The sequence below is a fragment of the Manduca sexta genome, unplaced genomic scaffold (genome assembly GCF_014839805.1).
Source record: "Manduca sexta isolate Smith_Timp_Sample1 unplaced genomic scaffold, JHU_Msex_v1.0 HiC_scaffold_2885, whole genome shotgun sequence".
NCBI classification, from domain to species: domain Eukaryota; kingdom Metazoa; phylum Arthropoda; class Insecta; order Lepidoptera; family Sphingidae; genus Manduca; species Manduca sexta.
In genome coordinates, this window is record NW_023593895.1 from 1 (window position 1) to 18,688 (window position 18,688).

Genomic DNA, 18,688 nt, shown 5'->3' on the forward strand with positions numbered 1-18,688 from the left:
TGCAATAATGTGCCGTTTTTGAAAACCGACTGCAGTACCATTACACACTATTACTAAAATATCTTTGGATAAAACCTATTACCACTTTCCACTTGAAAATAGGGTCAATGGCCTGTTAAACGGTTTTTTTTATCACACACTCACGCTTTATATCCCCGAAGGAGCAGGTGGAGGCGCGACTACTGCAACCAATTTACCCCGTGCATATTCCCTCCAGTCATATGGGAAGGAGCGAACCGATCGCCATATCGGGTACAAATTCCAGACTCCGGACTGATACTAAGTGGAAAAACCTAATATCACTTCCCGACCCGGATTTCGAACCCAAGACCTGTCAGATTTTTTTAAGTAGTAAAATTTGCTTGTATTACAGAATGATTTGTTTTTATACCGGTCGTCTGTTTCATTTGAACCTATTAAGAAAAATCTGAAAAAATCTTATAAAAAATGCAAAATATACTAAATATACCCTGACATGGTAATCCAACTCTAGATCTCCAGTCCTCAGTCTACATGCTGTTAGACTTGAAGCGGACCTCCGAAAAAGATATACTAACATTAATAATATAATATGATCGTATTGTTTTAAGCTATGTTCTAAAATCTCTAATGTGTTGCCTATCTTTTCCAGGTAAGATACTGTACATGGCATTATTCCTTCTGGTAAGTATTATAATATTCCTTAAAAGTATCCAGATGGCCTGTTAGTGGAAATTCTTCAGTTATTTCTCGTGTGGTTGGGGTTCGCTCCCGCCGTTTTAGCATATTATCAAATCTTACGGTTACCACGAGGTTCTTTTGCTGCTTTAGTAAAATATTCTCTTTTATTTTGTACGATTTTATTAGAAAATTCTAATCGTTGTTTTTGGTCCTTTATTTGGAATTTCAAATACTGTTTGGCATATAAATTTTTGATGTTATATTTAAATTCAGTTTTTATTAATTTTGTAGAGTATAAATTAAACCTGAGTAAGCATTGAAGTATTTATTTTTATAATGGCAATAAACCCAAAACACAGGTATTCAAGACCCACAAAAATGTCAACATCTCAAACACGAATCAAAAATAAACGGATGCAATGGTCCCATGTGCCATACCGCATACCATTAACATTTTACTTGGCCAAATACCTCAAGTCTCATCGACATCGCAGTAATAGCAAGCTAAATAGAAAAATAAAGACGTAAATAAATCTGTTTAATAAATAATAAATCCATTTGTTGTGGTCGGCTCAATCAATAGTTAGCCGTGAGCGCATCCACCATATGCTAAATTTGAACTGATAATGTATACTTTTATGTGCTTAGATGTCTGTCCCCAGAAACCGGCGGTAAAAGAATTTTCGCCTAGATAATTATTAGGAATTTTTAATTCCTTTGAATTCCGAATGTTCGTACAAACTTTTATATAAAATATTTTATGCCAGGTTTTAATTTTGTGAGTTGATTTGAGTTTCCTAATAATCCACATGCCCGTTTGAGCATATGGTTCGCAGGTTACTAAATGTTGAGCAGTATCACTATATGCTGATCCTTCATGAAGGGATTTCAGCTGGCTTTCTATCTGAAATGTAACCCCTAACTATAAGACACGAATCGAGCTTCATTTCTCATTAACCAGAAGTTGACAGCATGAAAGGACATGGCTACCATTTGGATGCCTGACACAGCATTTTAATAGGCAAAACGAATATATGCGTTTGAAAGTCGGCGAAACGATCCCGCCGTATGATGGTACGCGACGATCGCCCATTTAAAAACTATTATGTCCAGTGGTGATGAGACTAACAATGTCCTTCAAACCAAACACATGATCACCCTGCTAGGAACGGCAATTTGAAAAACTATATAATAAAAGTACATACTTACCTATGGTGTTTGCATCTACATTTTTTTTATTATTATTATTATCTCCTTATATTTTTACTGCTCGGTCCCTAAGACCAGTGCCAGCATTCACGGGCCTAAGCTGTGACTGCTGTTAGTATCAGTGTTGTGTATTTCCAAGTTCGACGTTGTGTTGTGGGTTTGTAAAGGACATGATACTGCAAAAAAAATCTCATAATTCTGCAGGTATTTAAAATCATCACAGTGACCCCAACAAAACCGCCTAGTCGCCCCCATGAAGGCTGGGCGGTAGTCATTAGGCACTTTTCCCGCGAAAACCAAAAAGGTATTCAAAATGACAGCCTTTGCAGTAGTATAAAAGTCTGTGGTGACAAATCTAAAATTGTTAGGGCGTGTGCTAGTTGTTTCAGGATAATTCCAGTGTTGGATAATACTATAGACACTTTTCGTAACTGGCACATATGTGCGATATTTAAATTTTTAGGTCAGTGTATTTTGTTAGTTTTTCAGCTATTGTGTTTTGCAGATAGTGGGAATTGGGTATGAATATGTCGATGAGAAACGCGGATTTACTTTTTTATCAACTAAAGTGATATCGGGTCTTTTATAATTGACAGTCTCAGTAACGGAAGCTCTCAAAACTGATAAATTTTCCCCATTTTTTCAACATGTTTCATTACTGCTCCGCTCCTATTGATCGACGTGATGATATATAGCCTATAGTACTCCAGGAATAAAGGGCTATCCAAAACAAAAAGATTTTTTCAGTTCGAACCGATATTTCCTGAAATTAGCCATTACTGCTCCGTTTCTATTGATCATAGCGTGATTATATATAACTTATAGCACTTCACGAACAAAGGGCTATTTAACACAAAAAAGATTTTTTCAGTTTGAACCGGTAGTAGTTCCTGAGATTAGCGCATTCAAACAAACAAACAAACCAACTCTTCAGCTTTATATAATAGTATAGATTCATAATTAAAATACTATATTTACAAACCTTAATTATCATAGTATTATAATATTTGTAATCTCGCATTGTAAAACACTATAAATTATTAACCGTCAACAAACAGCCGAACGGGTCAAAGCAATTTTTATATCAGATAGCTAGCGGATCCGCCCTGTGGAATGGGGGCGTTTGGAGAATTCCACCACGGTATCCCCTGCCTGTCGTAAGAGGCGACTAATAGGGGCCACGAAGGGGTCGTCGGCGGGCAGCAGGGGGCTGTCCGCCCTAGTGCATTTTATACTTAGACACTTCCGTCAGAGGAAGCCCGCAGTCGTCCCTAATGCGCCGAAGAGGGCCACCGCGGAGTTTTAGCTGGTAGGCCGTGCATAGGTTAGCTGTATATAGGGTTAGGGACTCGGCCCGGCGGTCGCCCGAAGGTCGTCATCAAATCCGGGCGGCTCAACGCCGGGCCGTAAGGCACGGTTACCCCAGCATAACCGCTCAGTCGCCCCCCATGAAGGCTGGGCGGTAGTAATAAGGGACTTTCTCCGCGAAACCAAAAAAAAAAAAGATAGCTATCAGATGACGCAGTGACCTGACCGGCTGAGCGCTAGCCGAGGGTGGCGTTCTGGCAACGGAAGGCTCCTGAATCTGGCCCGCCACGACGAGCGACGGCCAGTGCAGCGCACGCGCATGCATCTTTGGAAGGAACAATTAGTCAGCCCTAATTCGGTTCCGACGCGAGACGCTTAACGCTTGATGCTTTACAGTTCCATGTGCCCAGGTAATTTGCAGCTGTTTAATTTTGTGTTCGCTTCTTTTATTATCTGTTTCTTATTTGTATTATCGCTCTTTTCTCCTTCTATTTTGTGTTGTGGAAAAACAAACTCTTTTGTGATCGTGATACGGCCTGATTTTTATTTAACGACCCGGAAAACTCTTAATGGACTTACGATCACACCTTCCCCACAATGATTTTCTTTTTATCAATCAATTCTAAATTAAACGGTTTTGTTATATTTAAAAGCAAATTGAAGTCATCTTTTTTCTATAGGTACGAAGAAAGGTTTTAATTATACTAATGGCCCATAGAGTCATTCCATCCTTATAATCAACAGAATCGATATGCCTCATAAAAGATTTTGCATAAATTTTCCATATTCTTGCTACTGTACATATCTATATCTGTCTTCAAAATGCAAACCTATACAATATTATATATTCGTATGTGACAAGAAGGCGTTACATATTAATAAATGTGTAATACATATTTTATATATTTTTATTCATGTTAACATTAATTTGAAACGCAATTTACAAATAATATTTATTTTTAGCAAAATCAACGCTCTCATCGCAACTCCATGGCAATTTTAGCTACATTTATTACTTTCAGGTGTGGGGATATATAATCACAATGAGTCGCGATAAAGTTTTGTTATTACAAAAATAAAATTGAAATTGGAATCTAAAGTTTATATTTAATAAAGAAAATATTCGGCAAAACAGTACAAAGTCCAGTAAGAAAATCACGCATAGTATTTGAGCGTCTTAAAATATACGTATTCCATGAGCCTTTTTAATCTCATCAGCACCCTTCTCAGCCATCATGATGATTGGCGCGTTTGTGTTTCCACTAACTATCTTCGGCATCGCACTCCCGTCTATCACTCGAAGGGCTTTGGTACCGTAAACTAGGAACGAAGCATCTACTACACCTTCTCCCTCAGGCCCCATGGCACACGTCCCTACAGGATGCCACAAAGTAGTGACCATGTTCAAAATGTAGCATTTCCAATACTCAGGTGTGTTCATTATCAAATCCTTACATTGACTTATAGAACTAAAAACTGTTGCATTGATTTTTCGCATTTGCGTTGTATTTAAAACGGTTAGAAAATCTTCCATAATCTTTGTATGTTTATCCAAATCGTCTGGGTCCGAGTAATAACCATTATATACGAGTGCTTTCTCCTCTGGGTTTTTATTTTCCAAATAAACCCTTCCTCTGGATTTTCGATGAAGTAGAACGTTAAGTACAAGAAGTAGTTGATTTTTCTCTCCGATCTGGACAAATTGCTCACATATATCATTTTCATATCTAATAACATGGCTACAAGCAAGCAAAGTTACCGGAGAACCAACATCCAACGGCATGGAAAAAGTTTGATAATCAGGATATGTTTGTGATTTATTCAACGCCACGTGTCCCACTAGTAAAGGATTGGGATATTTGTCTAGATTATTTACTATATCAACACTATCAAGCAACGATGAAATATTCTTGCCTTTATTTATAAATATTGGAACTGTGGGGTGGTCCTGGAGATTTTCGCCTACATTTGGTGCATCTAGTAAAACTTGTATGCCCATTTCTTCCAAATGTTTTTTGGGTCCGACGCCAGATAACATTAACAATTGTGGACTGTTAATAGCTCCACCTGAAAGTATTACTTCTTTATCAGCCGTCAGATTTATAATTTTTCCGTTTGGAAGCTTTACCTCTACACCAATTGCCCGCATTTTTTCATCAAATAGAATCTTCCTACAATAAGTGTTTACCAATACTCGCAGATTTTCACGTTCTTTTATAGGTCTAAGAAATGCAAACGACGTGCTTTGACGAGTCTTATTGTCTATAGTAAACGTAGGTAAGGAGTATCCTAACTGATTGTATCCATTAGTATCGACTAGAATTTCATGCCCATTTTCCTTGAACGCTTCTAAGTCGTTTTCTACTTTTCCTTGCCAGAGTGGCCGAGTCACGCCTAGATATCCATCTGTACCGTGCAGATCAGCTGAAGGGCTTGCCAATATTTCCTCTGAATGTAGGCGCTCGCTCTTTTATAAAAGTAAAGGTAAGTACAAGAGTCCCAAAGACCATCCCTCCAGTCCACTTTCTTCCCATTCGTCGTAGTCCTTCTTATTACCTCTAACGTAAAGCATGTAATTAGCGCCACTGGAGCCTCCGAGCATTTTGCCTCTGGTGAGGTGTATGTTCTTTGATTTGTGCGCTTGACTTGTGTATCCATCGTCGACTGTGTAATAGTTCCAGTCTTCGAAAGAGTAGTCCACGAGTGAATACAAACCCGGTATCTGGAAAATTTGTGACAAATATAATCAAATTGTTTCCCAATTATATTGTATGAAATGTTATATCATCCCTCACTTAATATTATTATACTAGACTGAAACTCTGCACTAACCATGCGAAAGAAACAGACGCCTCGTACGGTACTTCTCGAGGGCCAATACTCGGTTGAGGACGCTGTCGAGGTCTGAGGCTAATTTTCGGCTCAACACCCCAGGTACTGATGCTCAAAATTATTTCCCAGTAAATGATAATTGTCGCCCTTTTGGGCACGTAGCCTCCGTTAGTAGAGGCAATAAGTGACAAAACTTCTTCAAACTTATAGAACACCTGCTGCAACGGTTGCAGCTAGCAGTTACATTCCAAACTCAGCCAGCGTATTGGATGTCGAATACGATTAACTGTAGTAACAGTTCAAAGTGCCACATTTCTCGTCAATCGACTTTATATTTACTGTAATTACCACTTGATTGATAAAGTTACTTTACTACGAGGAAAAATGATAACTAACTGTAGATTCGATAGAGGGATAGTCCCCCGCCTCCACTAGCATAACGGTCCAGTTGCTGATCTCAGTCAGTCTGTTTACAAGCACGCAGCCCGCCGAACCAGCGCCTACTATAATGAAGTCGGCATGCACTCCATCTGAAACTTTATAGGACAAAAACTTTAAAATAGCTATAACGGTTGTTTATATGGAAAGTATATGAGCCATTATGTCTATTATTTTAAACGGGTATTCTAAGTACCTGGACTATGATACTGTAAGTAATTAATCTAATATGAAGAGAGTGCTGTCTACATATTACAGCATAAGCGAATCTATTACCTCGCAAAAAAGCCGTAAGAGGCATTTCTTTTTGACGACATTCCAGGAGGCTCCATACAATCTTTGTAAGGTTACGTAGCTAGAAAAACTTTCAAAAAGAACCTTGGGAAATTATAATCACTTACCCCATAGTTAACGCCTGTACAGTTGCTTGTAATCAAAAATGATTATAATAAACAAAAATCCAACCTTTGGAAGAATAATCCGGCGGGTAATCTGAAGCATTCAAATTCAGGGTCGCATACAAGGCCAATGCAGATTGTATCCACTGAATTACAGAAGTCGTGAGGACTACCTCTAGAGCGCTCGACAGAGAACCAAGAAGGTCCATCCTGTGTAAAAAAAAATCAATTAGATTGTGAAAATGGACAATGTTAATATATTTTAATAACAGAAATGGATCGCGGTCACTTTGGCCGGACTTATTGTTACACAATACATTTGTCATAGCAATTCCAAGTCCAACAGCACGTTATAGTATGTTGTTTCATTTTGTATGATTAGGAGGATTCCTAATAACCTCAATGAATTCTCTTTTCGTGCGAATCTCTGTTTCTTTAAACGCCAACAGCGCAAGAAATTATTATGATTCTTCTGGTATTGTGGGATTTTATGAGCGGTAAAAGTCACTTAACATCAGGAGATCCACTTGCTTCTACCTTGGATTGTGTTTCTTGAAAATATTACACAGTTGCAATCACACTTCTAAGAATTGTCTTTAAACGTGTAGCTTTCGATTGGACGTGTGTATCTCGTATCGCCTGATCTCACATTTTATAACTTTAGTTTAAAAAGAAAAAAGAGAATACTTTTCCATGAAAAAAATGTATATCCCCTGTTCTGTTTAAATCTTACATTATTTTTGCAGTCGCTAATGCAGCGGGATTCATTTATACCCTAATTCTCATCATTAACATGCTGTAAATTTTATGCAGGTAAACATAAGTTTTATAATTGAGATAACATTTTTATCACGTAATATAAATCACGTTTTTTTTTGTTTCAAAGTAAAGGTAAAAGTAGGCGACGGTGTTTGTAATTCCATTCTATATTTTTCATCTTTATATAAGAGCGATATATAAATTACCTACTGGACATTATGCAGTCTCAGCTTAAGGAGACGTGAGCCTGACCTTCACTCAGGGCAATAGGTCCTAAGGAGAGCGCCAAAGGCCTTAAAGGACGCCACAAGTTCTGTCTGACACGAAATATCCAACGCAAGGGTTTAGTCCAAAATTCGTATGTTGATCCTTCTATCTACTGTGTATATGTTAACTGTATAGTTTAATATTTAAAAAGAATCGAGGACTGAACTTGGACTGTTACTTTCCTATCCAATCTTCTTATTCCTGTTATTAACTATACTACACATATCCTCCTCGCATCGTAATCCTCATTGCTGAGGGTCGTGATCCCCTCAACATGGAGTAATCTTCCTTTTGATTAAGTTGCGCCACCTAATCCTATCTTTAGCATTGTGGAGCGCAACATGAAGTTTGGTGCCAAGCGTGGAGCGGATTTGGTCCGACCATCTAGATGGGAACACGACCTCCTCAGTTTGCCCTCGACTTTACCAGTGACCATCAGTTGTTCGAGGTTATGTCCGTCCTTTCTGGCTAGATAATACTACACATATACACTCTTCTCAATATAATTTAGGGCTTAAAAAACAGATCAGCGGAAAAAAGGGACATAATTTTTTTTCGGTTGGTTCACCTGGATATGTAGGGCATTATAAAAAATGGCATGGATACAGCATAAACATTTTATTTAGTTAAATGAATAGGCTAGCTGGAGCCTAAAACTGTGATGTATTTTCGGTTTAAATACATATTAATATGTATATAATATTTTTATAAGCAAACAATACATTTTCATTATAATAATCCAGTAAAAGAGTAACATCTGCGACTATTAGAGGTGTAAAAATATATCAGAAAGTTAATACGGTTCGTTTTTCTAACCAAAATAAAACTTACTTGCTAAGCAATTTTTTATAACTTATAATTTTATTTGACAATATAATTTAAACCAAACTCAGTAAAAATAAACGCATTCTTATGTATTTATTCCATAATCCTTTTTGATGTCATCAGCACCTTTCTCAGCCATCATGATGATTGGCGCGTTTGTGTTTCCACTAACTATCTTCGGCATCGCACTCCCGTCTATCACTCGGAGGCCTTTGGTACCGTAAACTAGGAACGAAGCATCTACTACACCTTCTCCCTCAGGCCCCATGGCACACGTCCCTACAGGATGCCACAAAGTAGTGACCATGTTCAAAATGTAGCTGTGTAATAACCATCGTATATGATTGCTTTCTCCTCCGGGTCATTGTTTTTTAAATAAACCCTTCCTCTGGATTTTGGATGAAGTAGAGTTAGAGTTGTAAGCAGTAATTGATTTGTCTCCCCAGTCTGGACAATTTGATCACAGATAGCATTCTCATATCTAAACACATAGCTGCAAATGATCGTAGGTATGAAAGAACCGACATCGATCGGGAACGCTAAAGCTTGATAATCTGGATAAGTTTGTGATTTATTTAACGCCACGTGTCCCATTAACGTAGGATTCGGAAATTTATCTAAATTAGTTATTAAATCAATATTACCGAGCAACGATAAAGCATTTTTTCCTTTATTAATAACTATTGGAACTGTAGGGTGGTCCTGAAGATTTTCACCCACATTCGGTGAATTGAGTAAAACTTGTATGCCCATTTCTTCTAAATGTTCCTTAGGTCCAACACCAGATAACATTAATATTTGTGGGTTGTTGATAGCTCCCCCCGAAAGTATTACTTCTTTATTGGCCATCAGATTTATAATTTTTCCATTTGGAAGCTTTACCTCTACACCAATTGCTCGCATGTTTTCGTCAAATAGGATCTTTCTGCAATAAGTGTTTGCCAACACTCGTAGATTTTGACGGTCTTTTATAGGTCTGAGGAATGCAACTGACGTGCTCTGTCGAGTCTTATTGTCTATGGTAAATGTAGGTAAGGAGTATCCTAACTGTTCGTATCCATTCGTATCTACTAAAATTTGATGTCCATTTTCCTTGAACGCTTCTAAGTCGTTTTCTACTTTTCCTTGCCAGAGTGGCCGAGTAACGCCTAGATATCCATCTGTACCGTGAAGATCAGCTGAAGGACTTTCCAATATTTCTTCTGAACGCAGGCGTTCACTCTTTATAAAGTAAGGCAGCACCGAGTCCCAAGACCATCCCTCCAGTCCGTTTTCTTCCCATTCGTCGTAGTCCCTCTTATTTCCTCTAACGTAAAACATGTAGTTAGCGCCGCTGGAGCCTCCTAGCATTTTACCTCTAGTAAGGTGTATGTTTTTGGATTTGTGCGCTTGACTCGTGTACCCATCGTCAACGGTATAGTAGTTCCAGTCTTCATAAGAGTAGTCCACGAAAGTTAACAAACCCGGCACCTGGCAGATTAGACACAAACTATTATTACATATTATGTTGTAATTGCTCTTGTTATCTTTAAAAGTACTATTCAAAAGGTTTTGCCACCCACTTCCTTTAATATTACCACACTGGACAAAACTTCTGTCCTAGGAACACGAAATGAAGTTTCTGCAGCCAGACTTGTGGCCATGCCCAAGTATTTAATAATTCCGAAACGTTTCCATTGTATGTATATATATCTGTATTTACTATATAATAATAAGTGGTGTCCCATAAATAATTTCGCATTTACTTTGTCTATTCAACAAAAATTACGCATTTGAAAGGGAAGCGGGTGGTCTATTACGACAACCCAGTTTTTGGAAATTTTGTCGCTATAAAAAGTCTCCTAAGAACGAAACGCCAGTTCTGCGTACTCAACTATTATAAAAAGAGTTTTTCTACGACTTTAGTACGACGAAAGTTTCGAAGCTACTTTCATTTACGTAATGTAAGTGAAGTCCCAAGTGTAAGATACCGTTGCATTCTCCTACAGTCCTACAGTAACAGTTTGTTATGCACTATGAGAGCGACCTAGCTCGCACTTTTTTTTATTACGTGCATGGCAAAGTGATCCCATTGCACTTGATATTAAGTGGAGTAGGGTCCAATAGAAAATCGACTGACGAGAGATGATTACCTCACGGTAGTCGACACAATTATGCCGTCCTGTTGTAACCGGATCTATAAACACGACACACTTACGTGGGCCACTATGGCGAGTTTTACCACCTTGTGTACGGTGGTTGCTATCCGGGCGGATATAATATATATCCTACCACAAGCACAGTGGATGACTGACAAGCGCACTGTAACTGGTAATTTGAAATGTAGTGTGAAAAGATTAAGAATTTATTTATTTCTGTTCTACAAGATTACTAAAAACACATTGCGCAGTCATTTTAAATTACATCGCTCATTGAGAGGAGTGCAGGGAACAAAACGGAAAGAATTTGGAGAATATTATAAAAAAAAATTATAAACTATACTACACAATCGATTTTAACTAAACCTAATAGCTTTTATTATTACAACGTTTTAAAAACTGAAATTATTTATTGGATTCCTTGTTTTCCAGAAAATATTGTATTTATCAGGTACAATTATAAAAAAATCTTCTCACCAAAGATTCAATGGAGGGATAGTCTCCTGCCTCCACTAGCATAACGGTCCAGTTGCTGATCTCAGTCAGTCTGTTGGCAAGCACGCAGCCCGCCGAACCAGCGCCTACTATAATGAAGTCGGCATGCACTCCATCTGAAACTTTATAGGACGAAAACTTCAAATAGCTCTATAATACAAATACTATCCAAATATCTAGGTTGTAACTTTGGAATAAAGCTATAAAGTCTCTAATTTTTTAGATACCTATGAGTTACTAAACGTCGATGTTATAACCAAGAAATCCACGATGTTGACATCTTCAACGAGCCTATTACTTCATATCAAAAGCATCATACGCAGCTTTGCTATTGCGTTTTGAATGCTACGTAAGATATTCTGCCTAGTGAAATGGAAAAAAGGAAGAAAGAAATTATTTTATCTAGAGAAATAGCCTTCATTAATCTACTTCTCCTGGTCAAAAATGACGAGATTTCCTTTAATAATGCAGAACTACAAACCGCTAACATGATGTGAAGCACCATCGCCTGATTATAAACTTTTAAAAGCACATCCGTAAGTTCTAAATAAAGTGTACGGCCTGGCATTGAATTCGCCGTCCTGTGACTTTAGATTTTTAGTCCCATAATGCCGAATCATTTTATCTACCAGGTCCTTCAAATCTAAACAACTGTTCATTGGCAGTTACAATCACAATAAGATAAATGGCTCGGTGGCCTGCCTATAACCACTATGTAAAACCTTATTAATAATAAAATCCAACCTTTAGAAGAGTAATCCGGCGGGAAATCCGATGAGTTCAAATTCAGGGTCGCATACAAGGCCAATGCAGCTTGTAGTAACCGGGTTAGAGGGGTTGTGAGTACCACTTCCAGAGCACTTGATATAGACCCAAGAAGGTCCATTCTGTGTGAAGAATTGAAGGTAGTTACACTACTGAACGATCATACGATAGGCTATAGTTTTTATAAATGTACAAGATAGATTTTTCAGACGGGGCAGTACGGTCTAAACACCTTAATCGGTGTAGACTATTTTCAGTATCAATCGATCCTGTTGCTTATAAGAATCAAAAGACTCTACAGGACTATAAGAGGTACAGATCTTTTAAGGTCAGAAATTGCAAAAAATCTTTCACCACCACCGTTTGTAAGAAATGTGACTCCAATTCGCATTTCTTGCAGTTTGTAGCTATTTTTCAAAATTTGCGAATGCAAATTTAATATCTTTAAAAATGATGAACAGTCTCCTAAGAAAATGTTCTTGTAGCTACAGCAGCTAAGGTAGCTCCTGGTACTGCCCCGTTTAAAAAATCCACACTGTATAGATGTAACTATGGAAGAGCCTAATTGCGCAATACAGCGAAAATATAACAGAGAAAACAAATGGTTTTAACCCGACTACAGTGAAGGAAAAAGGGAAATGAATTCAATAACCTATGTTTACGATGTATGTTTGGGTCGTACTTGCCTTTAGCTAATGATGGAATTGAACATATATGTCCCAAATCTCCCGATCTTGCGCACTATGTTTTTAGATTTATACAATTCAAAGATAGTTTTCCATGAGAAAATTAAGCGCGATGTTCTTATTAAAGGTTAGATAATTTGTGCTGTCGAAAATATGCTGTGGTTTATTTATATTCTAATTGTAATTGTTGCCGTGCTATGATTACGGTGTAGGTAAACGAAAAATTACTAATCCAGATAATATGGTGTTATATAAAATTTAAACATTCTGTAGGCTTATAGGATGCCTTCTTGTTGACAGACCAACGAGTAGAGCGATTCACTCGCCGATAATAGCGCCCGAAATTTCTAATTCTCGAAAGATCACGATGTTTCCAGAATATCGTGGAAGCTCGATAACGGACATCAATTTTATTATTTTAGCATTTTGCAGCCGGGGTGTAAAAAAGGAGGTGCGCGGTTTCAATCAGTCTTGTTTGTGACGCGATATACAGCGACAACGGAATTACGAGGGATGATTATAAGTGACTTCAAAGGGAATACCATGGATCGTGTGTAGAAGCGTAGCGATAGTCTATTCAGTCTATCTAGAACACTTGCTAGGGTTACCATATCAATATAAAATTTTCTGCCGCATGTGTAGTCTGATAGTTCTTGTTTTATATTTCTACGAATATATATGGATGTACCAAACTTTTACTTCAAATCCCATCATATTGTTGTCACTCTGAGCATCGCTGCATGTTGCGATGTCGTGTCGTAGATTTCCAAGATACGATATCGCAACGTGAAACTACGTCGCATTGTAGTAAGAAACGACGTCGCACCGTTTTTTATTGCTTTGAATGACGAGACGAGCGTGCCGTTCGCCTTATGGTAAGCGATACGACCGCCCATAAACAGTAAAACTGTTGAGGTTGCATAGGCAAATAGAAAGCCTCTTTATAATGTAATGTAAACTGGCCGCATAATAGTATGTATCTATTTGAATTATTGTATTTAGAATAAAATAACAATGTATTGTTACTAAGCGCTGTGTGTTAGCCTGGGCCCTTATTCTGTATGATAGTGTAAACGCGTAACGCGGCCGTGTCATGTTATCTTCGAGAAATGTGCGTGGAATGGTATTCTGTAAGCCAAATTTCTATAGTCCTAAACATGATGCGTTGTGTTACGTGCTTGTTACGCACTGTCAAAATAACGTGCGGAATAGAGAATAAGGCCCCTGTTACGGTAGTTTTCTAACGTGTTATATATTAGAAAAATATAAGTTCTTATTCCACGGAAAACCTAGTTTACTTTCAGGCTGACTCTGCAAGGGCGACTCGAAGCCCAAGAGAATCATCATCCAACACCTGGAATTACGATTTATTGTTTGGTATTCCACTGCGCTCCATTCTTAGACATTAGATATTAAGTTCTTATTATTTCCAGTAGTTACACTGGCTATAATGTTCTTCGAAACCGAGAACACCACAGTGACTACATAGTGCTGTTTGGCGGCAGAAATAGACATTTAGGTGGTACCTACCCAAGGAGACTCTCACATATGAGATACCTACCACCAGTTTATCTGTAAAGAGCATCTAGATGTCTGTTTTTCTCTTGTCGCTATTCAACAAATTAAGACTTTATTCAACAAATTGTCTAGAGCACACCTTCTATTTTACCTTCTTGTATTTTTTAGTACTTATCTCAATTTAATGTTCTTGTACATATGTTTCTTATCATAATATTAATTGCGTAACAAAGCTGTTTATGAGTGTTTGTAATAGTTAATGAAATTTGTTTGTAATAGTTGTTTGAACTTTGAATTGTCGTATTCTAGGTTTAGTGGCAACGTAGGTGGTCATCGAAACGTGAGCTACTGGGTTGAAATCCTGAGTGGGCAGCACTTACTGTGTTTTCTAGTTATCCAGAGAGTGCGTCTCTTATGAGAAGTTGACGTCAGACAGGCTGATTTCAATTCCCCTTTCTACAAAATGTTTGAAAGAATGTTGAGCTCACCCTACATTAGAGTGGGTAAAGGAGAAGACGACTTCGTGGTTTTAATTATGACGCTCTCAGAGTTGTATACGGACAATTATAGTATTTGTTGTTGTTTCTTAAGGAATCTATTACATTAACTACGTAATCTCTCCTAATCCCGCCCTCCACAACCCCTATTTATTTATTCTACTCTCTTCGTTACTATGAGGACTTATCACACTCAATGCAGTAATCCCTTATTTGACAAAGTTATTATCTAATTCTTTTATCTCAATTATTATGTAGCAATAAATTAACGTCAAATGAAGATAACTGTAAAACATCGGTCTACAGCAATAACTAGGTGCTAACTTATTTAAGAAAAACATTTTACAATTACAGCCTAAATACGTAGTCACTCTAGAAAAAGCACTTACACGGTACATCGCGTGAGGCGGGCGTTTCGTTAAAATATAAGACCTTATTTTTCAGCCAGTTGACTCCTTACAGAAAATACCTAGCTACGCCAATAATTATTATAAGGGTTTAACAGAAAAAATAAATATATCTTTTCAATCACATGTAACGATACTTATTGAGACAGGTATAATTCGCAACATAATAATTATAGCTATACATTATGAAGTCTGCGATATACTTCTATTTATTCCTGAAATGATAATTATAATTTGTGTTACATGCGGCTCTACCACCAGGCGGCACCGAGCAGCTGTGTTTGACAACTTAGACACTACCGTCGGAGGATGCTTGCAGCCGTCTTTAATACGCCGAAGATGGCTATAAGATGTCGGAATTTTAGTTTGTATGCCGTGCATCGGGTGTGTATATCGCTAGTGACTTGGCTCGACGGTGGTTACCATCACTTCGGGCGACTTAACGTCGAGCTGTAGGGCACGGTGAACCCAACATAACTGCTAAGGTGCCCCACGAAGGCTGAGTGGTAGTAATAAGGAACTTTCTCTGCGCAATGACAAATAAGGACATGGTCCTCCCTTACCTTACCTTTGTTCCGAATTTCAAAAGCTAAATTACTCCTGAATGATAGTGGCTACTTAAGCTACTTTTTATTCCGATAACATATATAATAATAATAATATAATATCAGCCCTGTATTATATACTTGCCCACTGCTGAGCACGGGCCTCCTCTACTACTGAGAGGATTAGGCCTTAGTCCACCACGCTGGCCTAGTGCGGATTGGTAGACTTCACACACCTTCGAAATTCCTATAGAGAACTTCTCAGATGTGCAGGTTTCTTCACGATGTTTTCCTTCACCGTTAAAGCGAACGATAAATTCACAAGAATACACATGATTTTTAGAAAAGTCAGAGGTGCGACTGCTAAGACGAATGTCCGCAGGTTCAAATCCCAATGGCACACACCTCAATTTCTAAAATCATGTCTAATCGCTCTCAGTAGTAGAGGAGGCCCGTGCTCAGCAGTGGGCAAGTATATAATAATACAGGGCTGATATTATTAATATTATTATTACAATTGTCAAATATTATGCTGCCCAGCCTAACTTCCTACTTTATTTGAGAAACATGAGCAAGAGCAACAAACAAGAAATAAACATGTATTTAAAAAGAACGCGCGCGTATCGCATACACAAAAGGTCACTTGACAAAAACACATATTTTTCCTTCACTGTTTTATTGTTTTTTTTACTTAAATATTTATACCGTAAGCCTTTTAATCTCATCAGCACCCTTTTCAGCCATCATTATTATTGGTGCGTTTGTGTTTCCTCTAACTATCTTCCACATGGCACTGCCATCAATGACCCTAAGTCCTTTAGTACCGTATACGCGAAATCTGGAATCGATGACGCCTTGTCCCTTAGGTCCCATAGCACATGTTCCTACAGGATGCCATAAAGTTGTAACCGTATTCAAAATATAGCATTTCCAGAACTTATGAGAATTCTTCTTTAAACCCCTACACGGCCTTAAATAATCAAACACCGTCGCATTAAGTTTTCTCATATGCGGTGTGTTTAGAACAGTCAGATAATCCTCCACACTCCGCGTGTGTTTTCCAAGTCACTAGGGTTCGTATAATATCCACTAACGATAAGTGCCTTCTTCTTCGGATCTTTGCTTTTCAAGTAGACCCTTCCTTTGGATTCCGGTCGCAGAAGAGAAACACCCGTAATGAGCGCTTGATTTTTCTCCATAACTTGCGTCATTGAAACACAATATTCATTAACGTATCTAAATACATGGGAACAAAGGATTGTAGGTAGAATAGATCCAGCGCTAACCGGGTACGCTATAGTTTGATAATCCGGAAGGGTTTGCGATTTATTCAATGCGACGTGTCCCATTAACGCAGGATTAGGAAATTTGTCTAGATTGTTTATTATTTCTACATTTTCAACGAACGATGAAGCATTCCTTCCTTTATTAATAACTATTGGAACTAGAGGATGATCCTGGAGATTTTCACCCACATTCGGTGAATCGAATAAAACTTTTATGTCCATTTCTTCGAGATGTTTCCTGGGACCGATGCCGGATAACATTAATAGTTGTGGACTATTGAAAGCCCCACCTGAAAGTATGACTTCTTTATCAGCCATGAGATTTACAATATTTCCATTTGGGAGATTTACCTCTACACCAATTGCTCGCAGGTTTTCATCAAATAAAATCTTACTGCAATAAGTTTTTGTTAATACTCGCAGATTTTACGGTCTTTTATAGACCTGAGGTATGCAACCGACGTGCTCTGTCGAATCTTGTTGTCTATAGTGTATGTAGGTAAAGAATATCCTGTTTGTATCCATTAGTATCTATCAGAATTTCAAGTCCATTCTCCTTGAACGCTGCCAAATCATTTTCTACTCTTCCTTGCCAGGTCGGCCGGGTTACGCCTAGATATCCATCTGTGCCGTGCAGATCAGCTTCAGCTGATATATAGGATAGATGAAATATTGTCAAGACCTTCAGGGCTTGACAATATTTCATCTGAACGTAGACGCTCGCTCTTTATAAAGTAAGGCAGGACCGAGTCCCAAGACCATCCCTCTAATCCACTTTCCTCCCATTCGTCGTAGGCTCTCTTATTACCTCTAACGTAAAACATGTAGTTAGCACCACTGGATCCTCCGAGCATTTTGCCTCTAGCAAAATGAATATTTTTGGTTATGTGCACTTGATTCGTGTACCCATCGTTGACGCTATAGCAGTTCCAATCGTCGTTAATGTAGTCCACGAATAAAAATAAACCAGGAAGCTGAAAATTAATTACAAATCGATATGGAGATTTTTTGTAATATTTCCTACTTCATAAATATTTGGTGTAAGTTATATTGATTCAATTGCTATATTAAAGTACCGCTGGATTGGTATATACCATATAACTAATATAACTTGTGAAAGCTTGCATTGGATCCTAAGGACGGATGATGTTTCTTGATACTCGAATAAGCCTACCAATAAGCCTACCTGAATATAAATTACGACTGTTACAAAATAAATAAACGCACTGTAGATTTAAATGAAGGATAGTCTCCACTAGTATGACCGTCCAGTTGCCGATCTCAGTCAGTCTGTTGGCCAGCACGCAGCCCGCCGAACCAGCGCCTACTATAATGAAGTCGGCATGTTCCCCGGCTGAAACTTTATGGGACGAAAACTTTAAAATTGCTATAACGGTCGTTTAAATAGGTAGTATTATGTCTATTATTTTTTCGAGTATTCTAAGTGCCTGGACTATGATTCTGTAAGTAATTAATCCACGATGAAGATAGCATTTTTACAAATTACCGCATAAACGTATCTATTATCTTGCAAAATAAACGTAAATCGCAATTTTCTTTTGCGTTTTATGTAGTGAGTGACATTGTGGCAGGCTCAATACAATCTCATTTTGAGGAGGATAATAAGTAGCCAAGAATATCTTTCAAAGTTAGTT

The 18,688-nt window shown here is 38.0% G+C and overlaps 2 protein-coding genes across 2 annotated transcripts; both read right to left on the reverse strand.

The window, feature by feature from the left end:
* Positions 1 to 5,669: 5,669 nt before the first annotated feature.
* LOC115454367 (glucose dehydrogenase [FAD, quinone]) lies at positions 5,670 to 7,836 on the reverse strand (the record flags this gene model as incomplete). Its single annotated transcript, XM_030183103.2, has 4 exons — positions 7,811 to 7,836; positions 6,913 to 7,055; positions 6,406 to 6,545; positions 5,670 to 5,899 (listed from the first exon to the last, which is right to left on the reverse strand). Coding segments are annotated over exons 1-4 (524 nt in total), but the record flags the coding sequence as incomplete, so codon positions are not given.
* Positions 7,837 to 8,474: 638 nt separating this feature from the next.
* Positions 8,475 to 12,939, reverse strand: LOC115446395 (glucose dehydrogenase [FAD, quinone]). The gene is given in 5 exon segments (XM_030173048.2): positions 8,475 to 9,017; positions 9,020 to 10,166; positions 11,312 to 11,451; positions 12,074 to 12,216; positions 12,781 to 12,939. Coding segments are annotated over 4 exon segments (1,665 nt in total). The 5' UTR covers position 12,216; positions 12,781 to 12,939; the 3' UTR covers positions 8,475 to 8,781.
* Positions 12,940 to 18,688: the final 5,749 nt, after the last annotated feature.